At 48.7% G+C, this 17,412-nt stretch overlaps 1 protein-coding gene across 1 annotated transcript in view; it reads right to left on the reverse strand.

Annotated features, from left to right (window-relative positions):
* Window positions 1–2,982: 2,982 nt before the first annotated feature.
* REXO1 (RNA exonuclease 1 homolog) overlaps window positions 2,983–17,412 on the reverse strand; it is a 40,284-nt gene continuing 25,854 nt past the window's right edge. Inside the window, 10 exon segments of the mRNA XM_035569694.2 lie at window positions 2,983–3,146; window positions 3,828–3,948; window positions 6,507–6,645; window positions 6,824–6,939; window positions 7,316–7,426; window positions 10,918–10,991; window positions 11,659–11,772; window positions 14,184–14,321; window positions 15,507–15,620; window positions 16,715–16,838. Coding sequence (XP_035425587.1) covers window positions 3,058–3,146; window positions 3,828–3,948; window positions 6,507–6,645; window positions 6,824–6,939; window positions 7,316–7,426; window positions 10,918–10,991; window positions 11,659–11,772; window positions 14,184–14,321; window positions 15,507–15,620; window positions 16,715–16,838 — 1,140 coding nt within the window. The 3' untranslated portion in view covers window positions 2,983–3,057.

The following is a 17,412-nucleotide window of genomic DNA, read 5'->3' on the forward strand; positions in this document are numbered from 1 at the left end:
AGGGACAGAGACCACCCACCCCATATGGGATCACACCAGGGGAGGGGACGCCAGAGCTCAGCACCTCGCAGGCCCATAGAGGTGGCTGAGAACGCAGCTGAGCCGTGACTTTGACAGCATCCTAAGTAACCGCTGCCATCGCCAAGCCATCACCAGCACGTTAAATAAAACACATTGCCAGTGAGGTCATCTAATAGCCTATTATTTTTTTATTTGAACTTTTTACCTTCACCTCTTCCTCCGTGCTGAATCAGCTCCTTCGCTTGGCACTTTAATTCCTGCCCCATTTGTGAGATTGATAGGGGCTCTCCCGAGGAGCCTGGTCAGGCAGCGAGAACAGCGGGGCAGGCGCCAGCTCCCCGGGCTCTCGCCCCAGGTCGGGGGCAGAGGTGGGATCCGGGACCTGCCCCACTCGGGGCTCCACGGGCACCACCTTGTCTCGGGCACCACCTCACAGCCCCAGGGGCGCCCGGACTTCTGCAGCAGCCGAGGGGCAGGGATCGCTCAGAGCCACAAAGCCGGTTACAAGGCTGGCAGAGCCACGTCGGCAGGACATGGAGGGAGTGACGGTGGCATCAAGTTCAAGGGATGCTCCAGGGAAGCCTGTCCAGGCTCCCCCACCTCTGGGCTGGCTCCAGCTCCCCTCCCCAGCCCAGCTGCAGGTAAAGCAGAGTCAGACTCAGGAGCATGCATCTAGTCAACACCCTTTTATTAAAAACAATTACAAAAAGTTACAGGTTACAATATTTATATACAACCCAAAAACCTCTCACCAACCACAAACCTCCTATTTTACTGTGTTACAGCGCCCAGGGGTGCGGGGGTTCAGGGGCTGCCCATCATCACGCTACGGGGAGGCAGTGACAGCACGCGGGTCTGACACTTGCTCTGACCCACACCAACAGCGCACGTCTCCTTTCCCACCAACATGCCACGGAAGAGGCAACCTCCCCCCATTGCATCCCACCCCCAAAGCCTCATTTTAGGGCATCTCAGCTGAACCATGGGTAGACAAAGGGTCAAATGACCGAGAGCCCTCCTGCCTGCCTTCACGTGCGCTGCAGAGACACTCTGCCTTCCCCGAGCCCAGACGCTGGGATAAAGCTGGGGAAACGGCTCCCCAGCAGGACACAGAGCACGTCCTCGCTGGGAACAAGGGTGCTGGCTCTGCTGGGGAAGGCAGCTGCTTGGGAAGAGGGGAGCTGGGCCTGCATGCCCAGCACCTGGGGAACCTGGAGGCTTTGAAATCAGTGGGCTGCTACAGACAGGCACCATCGCTGCAGCCAGGGGTGAAGGTAAATGGGGGGATAAACTAGGGAAAGGCAGAAGCAGGAATAAAGCTTCCTTCCCCGGTTAGGAAGCTCTGAACTGTCCCTCCGTCTCTCCCATGGCCTGGACAGAGACAGCATCGTTCCCTGCAACTCACAGCTTGCAAGGGCAGGCTGCAAGGACAGCCAGATGTGTCACGGCCTGCGAAGCTCTGGGGAAGCAGCAGGGAGCTGCACGGCCCCTGCTTTGGGCAAAGAAGAGGCTGGGATGCCAAGCCGCTGCCCACCAGCGGAAACAGAGCAGGGATCACCAGCAACAGGAGCTGGAGGCATCCCACTTGTACGCAAAGGGACCACAGCAGCCAGCGCTGGGAACAGATGCTGTCCTGGGAGGGGATGGGGCGATCTCTGCTCTCACACCTGCTGTCACAGTGCTGAAAGACCTCATCTACCAGGGAAATCAGCGCTGTTGTCCACCACGAAAGCAATTAAGCCTTGGCAGAGAGAGACCGCCAGCACCTCTGAGCCTGCCCAAGCTGCTGCAAGCACAGCAGACACTCAGCAATTGCTTTTGTCCAGGGGAGCCAGACGGACAACAAGTGGGTCTTCTGCTCTCGTTAAAACTCCCAACATGTAAACTAGTTTAAAAGAGTATTTTCACCTATTGCTTTTGGTCTGACCTGCATCAAGTCCCTGCTATCAGGAACAGACTGGTGAGTAGCTCTGCGTACCTGGAGATTGTCGGGGCCACGGAGTACAGTCTTAGCTGCCCCCACGTCCCCCCCAAAACTTTGATCCCTACACATGAGCTCGCGGGGGATGCTCTGGAAGCTCAGGGTAAGAGGGAGGACTGCTCATCCTGACCTGCAAAGATGCAGCGCCTGCTTTCACTGCTGTCCTCCTCTGCACAGCTCCCACCCTGGAAGGCTGCACGTCCCGCCTGGGCACAGCGAGCCCAGCTTGTCACAGCCCCGCTGTCCCTCACCTCCCTGAGGTCCGGGCAAGGTCTGAGGCTTGTGACTTCTCCCTCGTCCAGCTCCTGCAGAACCAGGACGCCAGCACTCACCGATCACTTGGGTCACAGCAGCTGGACACAACCCTGACCCAGGCTCGTTCCTCAGACCTGCTGCTCCACACACGCTCTCAGGAACTGCCTCCCTCTCTCGCAGCTCTTTCTCCTCCACGGTGGGTCTGCATTAGGATCTCTTTCAAGATGGCTTGGTCCTCGGCTCTCTCCACACCTCGCTTGTCATTCACACACCAGCTACACAATCCACTCACTTCACAGCTTCCTGCCAAACTTTATTCCATTTCCCTCCCTCTCCAAACCCTGCAGGAAGCTAACTGCTTTGGAGTACAGAGGCAATTTAAGTTACATTTGAAAAAAAAAAAAAAAAAAAGTGATCTACCTTTAACTGAACCAGAAAGATCCTTCTGCATGTATCCAACCTACCTCTATTAGCTTCTCCTACGAAACAAGCAGTTCTCTCTGGTTGTGCTACTCAAAACCACCTTGCCATGCCTACAAGGCAACTTCTGTACCACAGAGTACCCCTCGGGCAGAGTAAAGAGGATCTGAGAGCCACTACCTGGACACAGGGACCTGCAAGCAGTGAGCTGGTGCCGTTCAGCTGCACCAGCAGCAGTCCTTAAGTCCTGTAGATACCTGCAAGTGCATGGGGAGTCTGGGGTAGCATGCTGCTGCGTACAGGTGGACAGTGTTACTCTGAGCATTTATTGCACTGCTTCGAAGAGGTGGAGGAGGAACAGGAGAGAGAGAAAGCGCAAGTCATCGTTTCACTTTAGCATCTTCTTTGATCTTCCAGACCATCAGCTCCATGCAAGCTCTGGCATCCTCGCTGGAGTCATGCCCTTCCACTGGGGACAGAAAGACAAGGACAGCAGTTACCTCCCCTGCTGCACGGGGCTGCTGGCAGCACAAAGCCCAGGGGAAGGTTTCCCCAGACCGGGTCCTGCCCGACATGGCTGGCTCTGTGGTGCGTCTGCGATCGCTGTGAACAACAGACGGACTTGGAAGTGGAAGAGTTTTCACTAAACACACTTGTGCTGGACTTCAGCCTTGCACCATTCTTGTTTAGTTAAGGGCTGAAGTGCTGCTACTCTGTAGGCCCTGAGGCTACTGGCCAGTGAGGCCTCAAGCTGCCCAGCAGTATGGTTACAGCGCGCTTGTTGAAGGCTGAAGGGAACATTCCATGCTTCAAACAGAAAGGTCAGTCCTACTTTGCCAGAGAGAGAAGAGAGACCACGACATAGCCTTGACAGAGCTGCCTCTGGCTGTCTCACCCCACTCCCCCGGTCCCCTCTTAGGGCAGAAAGGGAAGAAGCAAGCGCTGCTGGCCCTCAGACCAGGGTTCAAACAAACTGGCAGAGCCTTCATACGCTGGCCCTTTCACAGCTACTGGCAGGCACTACGCAGCAGGAAGTTCAGGAGCAAGAGGACGGGGCCGGGGGAGAGCAGGGAGGGAGGCAGGTCCAAGGAACCGCATCCAGGTGGGATGGGATGGTAGACCCTCACTCTCAGCTCCGCCTCAGTCTCACCATTGTCCTGGATGATGCGCTTGAGGTAGTCTGCCATCAGCGTCCGGAGAGCCCGTTTGTAAGGTAAACCCAGCCGGTGGGGAAAGACAATCGCAGTATCCACCACTGTGCCATGGATAAGCTGGAGAGGGAACAGGAAAGAAACGTGTTTATTTTCCCTCTCCCACAGGGATGGGCACTCCTCAGGATTAACCACGCTAACGCAATCTTCCGGTCAGCCTTTCAGGCCCTGCGCAATGCTATTGCCGAGCTCCAACCCAACCAGTTTTGCAAGAGGCTCTGGCTGAATCAAAGATGACTCCCCCTTCAAGGCTGCGTGCAAACCAGCTTCCCAGTGCTCTGCCAGCCAACGTACGTGCCCTCAAAGCCCGGCCTACCCGGCATGTTCAAAACGGCAGAAATTCAGGGCTGCTTCAGTTCATGTAACTCAAATTCAGGACAGGTTACTCCTTAATACCCTGGCCTGGAGAAGCTGGCAGACCTCCAAGGTTGTCTTTTGCAATGAAAAACAAAGCCAAGGAACCAGTTGACCCCACAAAGCTCGTTACAGCCTTCCAACTGCTTCTCAAGATGTGAACCGAAGCAGGAAGGATGTCCGAATAGTACCCAATCCACTGTGTATCACACTGCTTCTAGAGGAAAGGCCTAATCTTCAAGGTGCACACCCACCTGAAAATTGCCAGTCTGTCAGCAATGAAAGTCAACAGGAAGTTTTTAACCAGCACAGCTGAGCGAGGCTGTAATGGGACAAGTACATCTTGTACTCCTGGGCATACAAATATACAGTAGATGGGAGGGAGGCCCTGAGCAGCCCCATGTTCAGGTCCAACTGCCTGGGGCACGCAGGGAAGACAAGAGGCTTTCTGTCCTCTAGGGTACGAAGTGTCATCGCTCATCACACTTCGCGAGGAACTGAGGATGCTGAACAGGTCAACACGCTGCCTTACCCTGCACTTAGGGTGCCTGTGGAAGGCCTAAAACCCACATCTGACAGACACCATAAACATAGGGTAAGCTGATTTTTTTTTTAATACGAATTTCTTACTCTCAGGCTAAGACAACATTAATCCTCTGTTGACCACGAACGTATGTTCAGTGACAGCTAAAGGAACCTGCATGCAAGCAGTTCCACATAACAAGCACAGGAGCAAAACACAAGGTCCAAGAGAGAAATTTATATGCCTGACCAAAAGAAAGCTCTGTAAGGCTCAGCACAGCGTGACTCAGACAGGACACCGATAATCCAGTCTCCTCATCTGCCTCAACTCTTCCTAGGCACCAGCTAATGTTGCGTGACAATTCGTAACTTCGTCATTAATAGTTTCATAGCCCAGCTCCATAAATGCCTGAAAACAGCTGCAGTTTAACAGAAACAACCTGCTACGCTCTTTGGAGTGTAAAACTGCCAACATTATGGATAATCTCTCCCAGACTGCAGTCAAGTTTGGCACCCACCCAGGCACAATGATAATTACTTATGTAGATCAGGAAGACTGAGGAAACGGGATAATATAGCTTTAAATAAAAATTGAAATGCTATCACCATTTGGAGCTTGCCATGGCCATTAGCGAGATGTCGACTTTACTGCCACAGCCCTCAGACATTACGACTTGACATGCCACTGCCTGTCACGCTCTGCTATATTGCTCTCGGGTTCGTTCTCTTGGCAGCGTCTGCGATGCTAAGAGAAAATCATGCTTCTAAGAGGCCAACAGCCATCTTGTGCTGATAAAACTGTAAATAATTTTTTTTTATGATGATGACGAGCTCTCTGAGAGGCTGGGATAAAGGGTACCACAGAGAGGTAAAGCGCTTTACAGACATTAAAACCCCCTGCTTCCAAACCACTGCCATGAGTTGGCAGCCCCAACTTCTTCATCAAAGAAGCTGCATGACAAAGAACGGCTGGAGGAAGTTCTGGCTTGTGAGCACAGACTAAAGCCTTGGCTCCTGCCAGCCGCATGCTTTCTCGGTGACCCTAGCCAAACCCCCTGGGACCCGTGTTCAGAAGGCAGCCCTCCCTCCAGGACAGCAGAGATGGCCGAGAGATGCGCAGAGCAGGCTGACGCAGGCCAGGCAGGAAACAAGACTGCTGAAAGGTCAAAATAGCTCGATCAGAGTAATGCCACACATCACAGCAAACAAGGCAGAGAACCTCAAGGACAGTTCACAATTAGAAGAGAAAGGCAGTTATCTCCAGTGCAGAGGCAGAGAGACTTGTCCTGTTCCTACAGCAGTTACTGTGGACATCCAGAGGGCACAGGGGACTCCTGAGCCCGCTCTGCTCATGCCCTGATCCTGGCTGAGCACCCCTTCAGGCCAGTCAAAGGATGCTGACACCACTGGAGGATACTTGACTATGTACACAGGTGAACAGCAAATGATTCGAGATCAGTCCTTCCAGCCAGCCCTGATCTACTCACCCCTCCCAGTCACCCCAGAGAGGTCTGTCCCCCAGGGCAGCACCAGTCACTAAAAGCTGGGGGGAGATCAGAAGTGATGCACACAACCCACTCCCCTACTCTTCCGTCTTCCCACTGGCTCAGAGACAAGAGAGGCCCACTGTGTCCTCCAGGTTCTTCCTACAAAAACGCTTCCTAAATTAAAAGATGACACGTAACAGTCACCGGGGTGGGAAAGAACCAGAGAGAGATGCAAACACAAGACATGCGAATTACCTTTAGTGCAAATAAATCGCTTTCCAAGCTGTGCCCTATCAATATGGTATCTGCACTGAACATGTTCAATAGGACGGCTTGGACATCCCGCAGAGTGATACTAGTGTTCTCCAGGTCCTCTTCTGTCACACCTGAGAATCTGCAGTGTAAGAGCAGAGAGGAGGGCTTCCTTCACCAAAGGAACACCTCAAGACCCAAAAAAAGTTCCAGCTATTAGGAAGTAGCGCTCACTGGAGTTTCAACAAGTTCTTCCAGAAATTCCTCCTAAGTTCTTGATGCTGACCACAGAGCTCTAACCCAAGGAAGACTGTCCTTACCTGGTGTTATAGTCCACCACCTTGGTGTCCGGTTTGACGAAGGTGTCATAAACCACTTTCAGGTCAGAGTTGATCACAGTTACTCTTGTCAACTCCAGTCCTTGCTTAGTGTAGCACTGCAAGTGACAAAGCAGACATGACGACAAATGCATGCCGACCACAGCATGGTATCTACAGGACTGTTCACCAAAGCACTGCAGATCCCAAAATGCAGTTGGTCCATTGCAGCAAAGCCAGCCAACAACCACTGCTCAATACAGGCCAACTAACTACTGCTTTTCAAGGGTAAATGTGGTCCCCAAGTGAAGCACACAATGCCCCAACTAATTAAATTTATATTTCAATTAACTCTTATTAATGTAAACCTCTGTGACTTAGAGTCCACAGCAGGAAGGAAAGAAGATGGTAGGGAAAAAGAATTTTCCTTCAGACACAGCCTTCCTCAAAAAGCCTCATTTTGCTTGTGCATTGCCCCTCTGATTAGGAACCCACCATTTCACAGTCTAATGCGTAGATTCCAGGGTAACCATCAGTCGTAGGCAACTTCTCAAAAGTCTTCACAAAGCCATCAAGGCTCTCTTTCCGCCCGTCATGGACATGTTGCTTAAAGGAAAAATAAAAAAGGAAAATGATTTGTTGATGGAAGGAACAAGAAAACCAAAACTCCATTTCAACAGAATCACCCACTTAAACAAAACAATTTTTTAAATCATTTCTAACGAGAAATAAGACTTGCCTACCAGTTGGTCTTAGAAGTTCACCACAAAAGCAATGTAGTAGCCATGTGTGAACCCAATTCCAAAGCAGGATCAGAACTAGAGGCACTGTATTAACAGTTCACATAGTAGCAATGCATCACATATCTAAGGACTAGGAGATGGCAGTCTCAGGTAGCTTCCAACTTTCAATTCAGAGTAGAATTACTCAGAAAGGCTCACTCGGTGGTCTTACATAGATCTACTCCAGCTGCTGGTTCCTGGATTAGCCTGTGACTGAGACATGTCCAGCTGCAGGATTCTAATGTCAAACATCGCTGTCTGAGCTTTAGTATCAAGCGTATCATAGCCCACAGATGACACAAGAAGCTAGTGAAATGAAGCAGCAGAAAATGTCAGTGTGTACAGACAAGAGCCACTATATTCTGAAACCAGACAGTTCACAAACATGAGCTTACTGCCTACCAGCACTTGAGGCAATAAATGGAAACTATTTCCAGCCTCTCCTCATCATCCGCAGCTAAAGCTCTAGAGTCAACAAGATTGAGCGCAGAAAAGCTCCCTGAGTTTTCCTGCTAGCTTGGGGAGTGTTTCCATGAGTGGCTTAAGCCAACGCAAGACTAAGCCACTGTTGCAAGATGCACTCCCACTCTCCTCTCCTCCACAGCCACAGATCCCACCCTGCCTGCCCTGGTACTACTCAGCCTGAAAGCCTTCTTCTCTGGGGTGTTTTAAACTGGATCACTGCACTGAGCCAGTTACCTGTGCCTGCAAGGAAGCAGGAACACAGAGGGCAAAGCAGAGGTTGTGACTGCCCACTAGCATGGTTTTAGGTCAAATTAAATTGCTGCACCACACCCAGAGGTGAGATGCCCTCTCCCTTAGTTCCCAGTGGTTTCCTTTAAGTTTTGTTTATCCCTAGATCTCAACATATTTGTGCATAATCACAGCAGTCTGCATACAGCCTCCGCCATGCTTCTGACAAATCTCACCCTACAAGGAATCAGTCTGCACATGGCATCATCTCAGAACAGAAAGGCTAGAGAGGACAAACCCAGGCAGTTGTAGAACTGAAACCTGTAGGCAGAGGGATAACTAAAGTGGGGATTTACATAATTTCCTTCACTGGTCATTACTGTGGGTAATACAGTACATAATAATAAAACCAGCCAGAGTAGAGAGAACTGCATCATTTGAGGTTAACAAGGCGGCTGGGCCAACACCGGGCCTGACCTCTCCCTGCATCCAAAGCCAGCACTGCTCAAAGGCTGCATGGTTCAACTCCCAGGAGCAAGAGGCCACACTTGTCAATTCTGCATCTATGCCATGGGATTGTTTTGCTGAAGAAATGGGTAGAACAGACTACCAGTCCGACAAATAGTAAAAATTCTCTCCCGTTCAGCTTGATCCTTTCCCTTCTCTCCTATGCAACATAACTGAGCAGTGAAGGAAAAAAAACGGTGTTTTTCTACAACAGCTGATGTTCTACAACTGTCCAATTCTTCCTCGCTGACAAGGAAGCAGAAAAGTTGTTTCGTTTTTTCAGACCCAAGAAAGAAGCAAGCAGACTCAGCTGTCACAAAGAACAGCAGCTCGACTGGTCCGCTCCTGGGGAGCTGTAGCTCCATGCACAGCTCCATCCTGCCACCTCCTGCCACACGCGCTAACTGCACCATGACCCAAACTGCCACATCTCTAATGCGTTTGGAAGGAAAAGGCACAGCAATGCTTTTCTAACCAGCTATGCACCCAGTTACTTAGAATAGTTTATTATAAATATTTGCTATTTTCAATGCCTTCAAAGCTGAAAGACGCTGTGCTGTCCAGTAGCCCAACCATCCCCAAATCCCATTGCATATTCTCATCCTGAGCAGACTGGGGACTCTGACCTTAAATTTACCAAAGAATTCATTTGGATGAGAAAACCAAGAAAGCCAGAATGTAGTGATCTGTAGCAACACAACAACTAGGAGGCAGATGTGAAAGGATGCCTGAGCCCTGGAGCACTGACAGCATGCTTCATTGAGTAAGAGGCTATTAGAGAAATTGTATGTTTCTTAAAAGGCCATGAGGTTTTATGGTCTACAACAGCCACGTAAAAACATGCAGAGAAGTCATGCTTTTATAGCCCCATCAATTTCTCCCGACTTCCCTGCTGGATGTTTTTTGGAACACTGATCAAAAAGAGATCCTGATTTCAAATGAAAAAGAAATCAGAGAAGCAGCCGCCTGCCTGATCCCATCCATGCTTCAGACTGGGCAGGACAGGCTTTTAGGGTTCATGTGCTGACAGTTCTGCCTACCTTGACAAGCCTTGAATTTTGCCCCAGAATTCACTTCCTAGTTCTAGCTTTTGGCCAGACCAATGATGGCACACACCTCACCAGAGCTCTGCTGGCTCTGTATCACCTGAGCACTTTCAAACAGAAAGATGCCCTACAAACAAGAAGATGCCCTACAATAAATAGCTGTGGGAGCCCCTTCCACTGGACATGACCCTCTTAGATCATTTGGTTCTGAACCATCTCTCTCCGCATGGCAGCTGCCAAATGTAAAAATGCCACTGAAACAAGTGACTAGGAGCATCCCTAGTCCTTGGGCAGAGGCCAGAGACAGATTGTTCCCTTCAGTCAATGGATTGAGAGAGCCAATGGTGCCAGGCTGTTGCGTAAGGAAAACAAGAAAAAGCACCTGTACAAAGGTATCCCCGACAGCATTCAGCTCGACCAAAGGGCCAAAGCTCAATTCCTGAGCAGGTTTTAGATTCTGCTTTCTACTGCTGTGATCCTTTCCCCACCCTCCTCAAGAGGAAGCAATATTGATGGGTTACAACAGGCTCCTTGGGAAGGTTCCTCCCCTTAATACAACAAAGGGCATGCAATAAATGGAAAACTAATAAAGGATTTGGCCTACAGCAGAAGGTTACCTTAGCAGAGGCACCTGAGAATAGAAAAAAAAATGGGAAAAAGGTTTTGGCCACTGTTGTCAAGGCCCCAAGCCTGCTTCTTAAAAGGAATTCCCTTTTTTCTCACTTTTTCAGTGTTTCCCTAAAGAAGACTGTATCCAAGTTTTTGCTGGGCAACTTAACCCGCTGTCATTTGCTTAGAAAAAGTGCTTATATTTTGCTTAGAAAAATGTTAAAAAATTTGCATCTGCAAAATAGAAACCACTTCAACTCCAAACATTTGAGATTCTTCCTTCCTGCCAAACACCAAATTTTCTTACCTTTGCATAGCAAAAGGCATTTAAGAAGTACTTGCTTTTTCCCCCCAGGGGAATCCACCATTCTTCTAAAGGCTCAATGATCACACAGCCACCACCATTGCAAGCAGAGGACAAATGTCATTGAGAATAAAAAGGTGTTGCTCAATAACTTACTTTAGCAACCTGGCAGCCTGGTGAACCCACAGCTCCTGAGCAGCAGCTGTAATGAGTTTCCCATCCACCTGGCACTGAAAGAGCAAGAGTTAAGAGTCAGAGAGAAGAGTCCTGTCAACAAGAGACCTAAACTTCAGCTGACAAGTGCAAAGATGTCCTGAATGAACACAGCAACAATAATTTGCAAGCAAAGGGAAAAAATAGAGATTCACAAGTCTCTCGTATTCAAACTGCAGAAGCCACCTACCAGCAATGACCCAGATGAGCAAAGCAGTTTGACTTATTTACCCAGCACAGCAGATTCACTGGTCATGGATGCACTGGCAGAAAACTAGAGAGTTCCAACTAGGCTACTGTCTTGCTGCAAATGAGTTTAACCAAGACCAGTAAACTCACTCAGGCAGCAGAGGTCTTAAGTCTCCTAAAAGAACGATTTTTGAAAAGGCACAAGATGGTTTGTGCCTTTTACTTTTTCTTTTTTTTTTTTTTTTTTAAGCTAAAAAGATGAACCACCTCAGCTCCAGACACATTTTCGTATTTTAGGGACTGTACCACTGCTCCCCAGCAGCTCGTTACAAGGCTATGCCACCCAGTGACAAAACTAGGAACTGCCACAATCTGTGAGCGTGACAAGTCCCAAAGCCACAAAATGTTTCACTGCAACTCCAAGCCAACACAGACTCTGTTTTCAGATCTAGAATACGTCTAACACGTAACTGAGCCCTCTTTGAAGAAATATACCTCTCTGCTTGCGTAGCCTTCCCCAGTGATGGACACACTCCTCCTTGCGAATGCAGTTTCCAGAGGCTGAGACCATGTACTCAGTGCCACAGCGACAACAAATCCTGCAGGAGGCTTTAAGAGAAGAGAGAAGTAAGGGTCAGGCCTCTCTAAGTCCTGTACCTGCTAAATGTGGCCAAAGCACAGGTAAATCAATCTCACTTAAAGCCCCAAACACTGTTGAAATCGGCAAACAACAGTTCCTGTTAAGGGATGGTAAATTTCTTTTCAAACTCTCATAAAGACAAAGCAATCCCTTTGAAAATGGCAGTCTTAATCATAGAATCATAGAACATCCCGAGTTGGAAGGGACCCATAACTCCTGGGACCCCAGAGGACCACCCAAGAATCAGACCGTGTGCCCGAGAGCGATGTCCAAACGCTTCTTGAGCTCCAGCAGCTCGGTGCTGTGCCCGCTGCCCTGGGCAGCCTGTCCCAGTGCCCGACCACCTCTGGGTGCAGAACCTTTCCCTAACCCCCAGCCTGACCCTCCCCTGTCCCAGCTCCGTGCCGTTCCCTCAGGTCCTGTCGCTGTCCCCAGAGAGCAGAGCTCAGCGCCTGCCCCTCCGCTCCCCTCGTGAGGGAGCTGCAGGCCGCCATGAGGCCTCCCCTCAGCCTGCTCTGCTCTGGGCTGAACAAACCAAGGGACCTCAGCTGCTCCTCATGTCTTCCCCTCCAGACCCTTCACCATCTTTGTAGCCCTCTTTTGGACATTCTCTAACAGTTTTATAACTTTCTTACACTGTGGCGCCCAAAACTGCACACAGTTGCAGCATGTACTCCAAATCACTTCTCAGAGGCAAACATAAAACTCCCTGCTGGTCTTGGTGTGCGGCTCCAACTCCGACTGTACACGTTTGCTGTGCTGTTTCTCCATCCACAGCAAATTATGTTGTACTCTAACATGGTTATTTTAAGAAACAGGATAAGTCATTCTTCGGACATGGGAGCTAACGAGGCCTGGTTTCCAGGGGGTCTGTGACTTGTCACTTCCAAGTGACATTCGGGTTCTTCCTGGGCACAGCTCTTCCGCAAGGGTTCCCTGGCATTTAAAACAGGGAACACTTACAGCACAGCCTGGTCCTCCAAGAGGCAGTCAGGGACTTCTCCATCCTGTCCCCTGTGCCCTCAGTAATGCCCAAAATTCAGAGAAGGGCGATGCAGAAAGACACAGAAAAGGAGCTGACTGTCACACACCTGCTCTCCTAGCAATTCCCTGAGTTCCAGTGTGAGCATTTGAGCTGCCAGCACATTGTCAGGTCCCTGACAGCTTGGCATACTTAACACCAGCTTAGTCTGTTTTCGTCCACTGACCACAGTCACAGCATCAGCAGACTGGCAAGAGATTCTTTCAAACAAGAACAAACTCAAAGATCAAAAATCATCTGCAGAAAACTACAGAAGCAGAACCAGCAACACAGTCTTTGATCCCCTAACGGAGCTGGCTGGGTAACTGAAGAAAAGGGCTCTAACAAATACAGTACTTAACAGTGTTAATGCAAGAGAGCTTTCGTACAGGTTGCTTCAGCAACCACAGGACAGATGTAGACACAAGGTGTTAACATGGATGAGCACTTAACACACTTTAGCAAGGTCTCTCCAAAGAGATGCTCAGAGGAGTGTGGCGAAGCACCTTAAAAAATACCCTAAGTACACATTTTATCCCTACTGCATCACAGTCTGCTCTGTTCAGCATGTGAGAAGCATAAATCCTACCACAGGATACCAAAAAATTCCGGGAGAAGAGGACCCTACCCTGTCCAGAGGAAACCTGGGGGATTGTTTTGTCCAGCTGCAAAAAGGGCTGTTGGAAACTACTTTGCCCAATGCCATCAAGTGACCAGGCCAACATCTGTGCGGTCCAAACCAGCACAGCACCGCCCACTGCAAAACCAGCCTGGCTCTGGATCAGTCACTATCACACCATAACAGCAATTTGTATGTAGGTACCCCAAAGAAGCCCTCCCCTGGAAGAGGGGAGCATCACCAGATGCTGAACAGGAGCTTCTCTACGTGTTTCCCTGCGCTGACAGCAGCCAACCTCCTAGCTGGTGCCTGGGGTTTGTCTAAGTCCTAAAACCTGCGCTGAGTGAGGAACTGCAAAACGTGCCCTCACAGGGGGTGGCCAAAGGCAGCTTGCTGAGGGAGACAACCTCACAACTCACAGTCTTTGGCAGCAATTAGAAACCTCACTGAGCCCCACATGCCACAAACTATAAACCTTGTGGCAAAACTAACACTCTCATGGCATGCTAACTGAAGAAACTCATCCTTCAGAAAAGCAGCAGACTCCTGCAGCCATGCTCCTCTCCTCCACAGCAGGCTGGCCTGCACAGGTCTCACCCAAGTAGACCCATCACAACAGGAGCACCGTGCCGAAACCAGTAATGTCTTTATGCAAAAAGACCAGTTGCAAGCAGGACAGGCATCTTCACCTGTAATGTATCTAGCAAAGACTGCAGAATGAAATAGCCAGCAGAGCTTACAGTCAGTGGTTTTCTTCTCCTCTGCTGTGAAGAGGACGGCCCGTCCTGGCTTCTCCGGGTGAGGCATTGGGTAACCATTTTCCTTTAGCTGCTCCTCAGTCATGAGATATTCCTTCAGTCGCCGGTACAAGGCAGCTCCTGCACATATCAAAGACAATGCTTAAGCCAGACCACAGAAGTGGGTGCTGTTTCTCTTACTATTTTCTGCTTTGTCAAGCCACCTGGCAGAAACTCCCTCTATTTTCAACTTGCTTTCACTGCCTTTGTTCAGTATCGAGAGGGAAATAGGTATGGGGTTGCACTTTTCACATCTGGTCATCGGCGTACAAGCGTATTATTAACTTCAACAACAACCAGCATTAGGTTAGTAAGTCTGGAAAATGCAACTGAAAGAGAATTCTTCCACAGGGCCCACCTTCAGGTCTTCTTGTTAAAATGGGAGAAGTCTCACTCTAGTAATGTTTAAAATACTTCAACAGATCATTTGTAACAGCCCAAAGAATACGCCTCAAAGGCCACCCACGGAGAGCTAAAAAATTCCTTATCAGAAGCTTCTTCCTGCTGTTGATTTTATTTTATTTTTTCATTCCACAGAATAATTAAACTTCTTGCACTCTGCTCAATATCTCTTCTTTCACTGCTATGCTAAACTCTTCCAATATTGCCGTGCACCCTTTGATGTTGCTTAGCTGAGCTATACAGGCCCTTTTAAGCTTTCTTCATGTCAATTCCTTCTGCTCTGTGGCATCTCCATCTCTTCTCTGATCTCCTCAACAATTTGCCTATATCTCTTGGCAACCTGAATACCCATAACCGATTTGACCCCACGTAAATAATGCTCGTGGCACAATCCTTTGGCTGTGATATGACCTTACTATGACATTCCTCAATGTGAAAATGAGCCCCGCAGAGCAGATGGAGATATCAGCGTGTTTGTCTTGAATGTGACAGGCACGTTGTAAAGTACTCCTTCAGGGCAAGAAAATTAAAGTAAAATCCAGACAGAAGAAAGCCTAAAAGTCAGCAATATCCAAAACACAAGAGGCAGTTCTGAACAGCTATTGATGCTACATCAAAGCCACACGGAGTACATCAGTGAACTCAGCCCAAAGCAGGGAAAGCAAGGAAGGTGCTAATCGGTGTGGCGTATCATTTACTGAGCAAGTCTGCAGCACCGTACCACAGCTGGGTAATAACTCATAACGTTATCCACAGATAAATCACAGCACTTCATGCATCAGCAAGATCCTGCTCTACCCAGTCAGTGTGTTATACCTCCAGCTACAATTGACAGGTTACAGCCTCGTGGGAGCAGGGTCTTACCTGTTAAATCCTCTGCTCTCAAGCTCCCTGACCGGTTTAGGGTAAAGCTGGTCTTAGCAGCAAGCTTCCCTCCCAGCACAGCTTCATGGGACACCACTTTCTTGTTACTTGTCTCTGCAGCGAGAAGAGGGAAGAAGCAAAACAGGACAGAGATCAAGTACCCAGGTGTAATCCTGGAAGAATAAGAGACTTCAGTCCTAGGGTTTGGGGCACTACACATAGGCAAAAGGAGGATTGCATTTATCTTCTTGAATTCTTGCTCTGCTCCAGAAATTGGTACACATACAGTGGTGACCTATTCCTAGCATTTCATTCCAGCGCTACAGGGACCTTTCTTTTCGCACTGTCAGCCAACAGCAACTTTTTAAGGACATACAAGGACATTTTTACAGTTTCCCCAGAGACTTTGGGAGCTCTACCTGCTTACTCTGCACACCAAGCCCCCAAGCAAAGAGAGGACTGAGCACAGAAGCAACTCGACCCAGTCAGGTGCTGCACGGTGGGATCATCCACCCCCAGCGAGCAGCTTTGTTGTTAGGTCCATGCAGACCAGACTCCCACACTGAATCTTTCAACTTGCTTTAGAAAGGCCTTCAGAGCTCTAGAATATGCTCAGCACATCAGATAATGGCAGATAGGTGTTTTTTTACTAATCATTAACTGGCAGCCCTCTCCTAAAGGCCAGCCTCCCAAGTTCAGCCGCTCTGACTAATGGCCACAAAGGTAATGAAGACAGAGGGGAGAAAAAGGAAGAGACCAGGAAAAAAAAAAAAATCACAAGAACAGCACAAATTGATTGTTTAATGTACCCTCTCGAGAGCCAATAATGAAATGTCTTAACCCTCTTCGTTTCTCTCTTGAAGCTTAATGTGTGTAACAGATTTCTGCGGTGATGGACGAGTCTATCACTTTGAAGGCATCATGTGAAAGTTACTCCATTAGCGGGGCTTTTCATTTTAAAGAACTTGTGCTAAAAAAAAAATCCATGTGGCATTATCTCCATTTAGGCTCAGACAGCCAACAAAGCATTGCAGGACTTGCCTCTTGAAGGCCCATTAAAGCTTGCCAGACTATAAAAAGCTAACTGGAGTTGTTTGCCTTTCAGCATAATGCTTCTGAGAAATGGGTCTGTCTTTTCAACAAGTTTCTCTCCGTGGCTTCTAATCCAAGCAGGGCTCCAATTATTAAACCACAAACGTGGTACGTACTGTTCGTACTGGACGGGGAATTGGGCACTAGGCTTCGGAGCTTCTTTAAGGTGTTCACTGCCACGTTCAGGTAGATGTTGCGACTGGTGCTGCGTTCATAAGCTACCTTCTCTTCTGCCAGAGCCTGCAAACAATGCAATTCATTACCACTCTTTCCACTGCTGCTTTTGGAGAAAAGAAACGCATCTTAAAACACAGAATCCAAGTAAAATAGCAAAAAAAAAATGTCTGTCACATGATCAAGTAATAAACTGGAGCACGGTACAAATATATCCTGGTTCTTGGGCCTGCTTAGGTGAGTCAGAGAAAAAACACGTTTTGAACTAAGCACTAGAAACATTTTCACGCTAAACCTTCCCTGACAGATTAACACAGCAGTTCTGGAACTGCCTTGGAAAGGCTGTTTTCCCCACTTCAGTGGCAGTACAAGGGAAAAGCAAAGCTCCGAACTGGACAAGAAAAAGACGACTGGTAAACAGCCACTCCTTGAGTGCGATAGGAACATTGTCCCTAAGGAGCTGTGAAGGTGAAATACCACAAAACGTCCTCATAGCATCTTTTTTGGTTACAAAACATGTTGTGATGTCCCATACTTAACCAATTAACATTAATGCCAAAGTTTTCTAATAAAACACATGCGATTCTCAACTCTGCTTTTGGAAATCCTACTGTAACATTCCCTATTGTTAAAAGGCTCC

The sequence above is a fragment of the Cygnus atratus genome, chromosome 26, assembly GCF_013377495.2.
Source record: "Cygnus atratus isolate AKBS03 ecotype Queensland, Australia chromosome 26, CAtr_DNAZoo_HiC_assembly, whole genome shotgun sequence".
Lineage (NCBI taxonomy): Eukaryota > Metazoa > Chordata > Aves > Anseriformes > Anatidae > Cygnus > Cygnus atratus.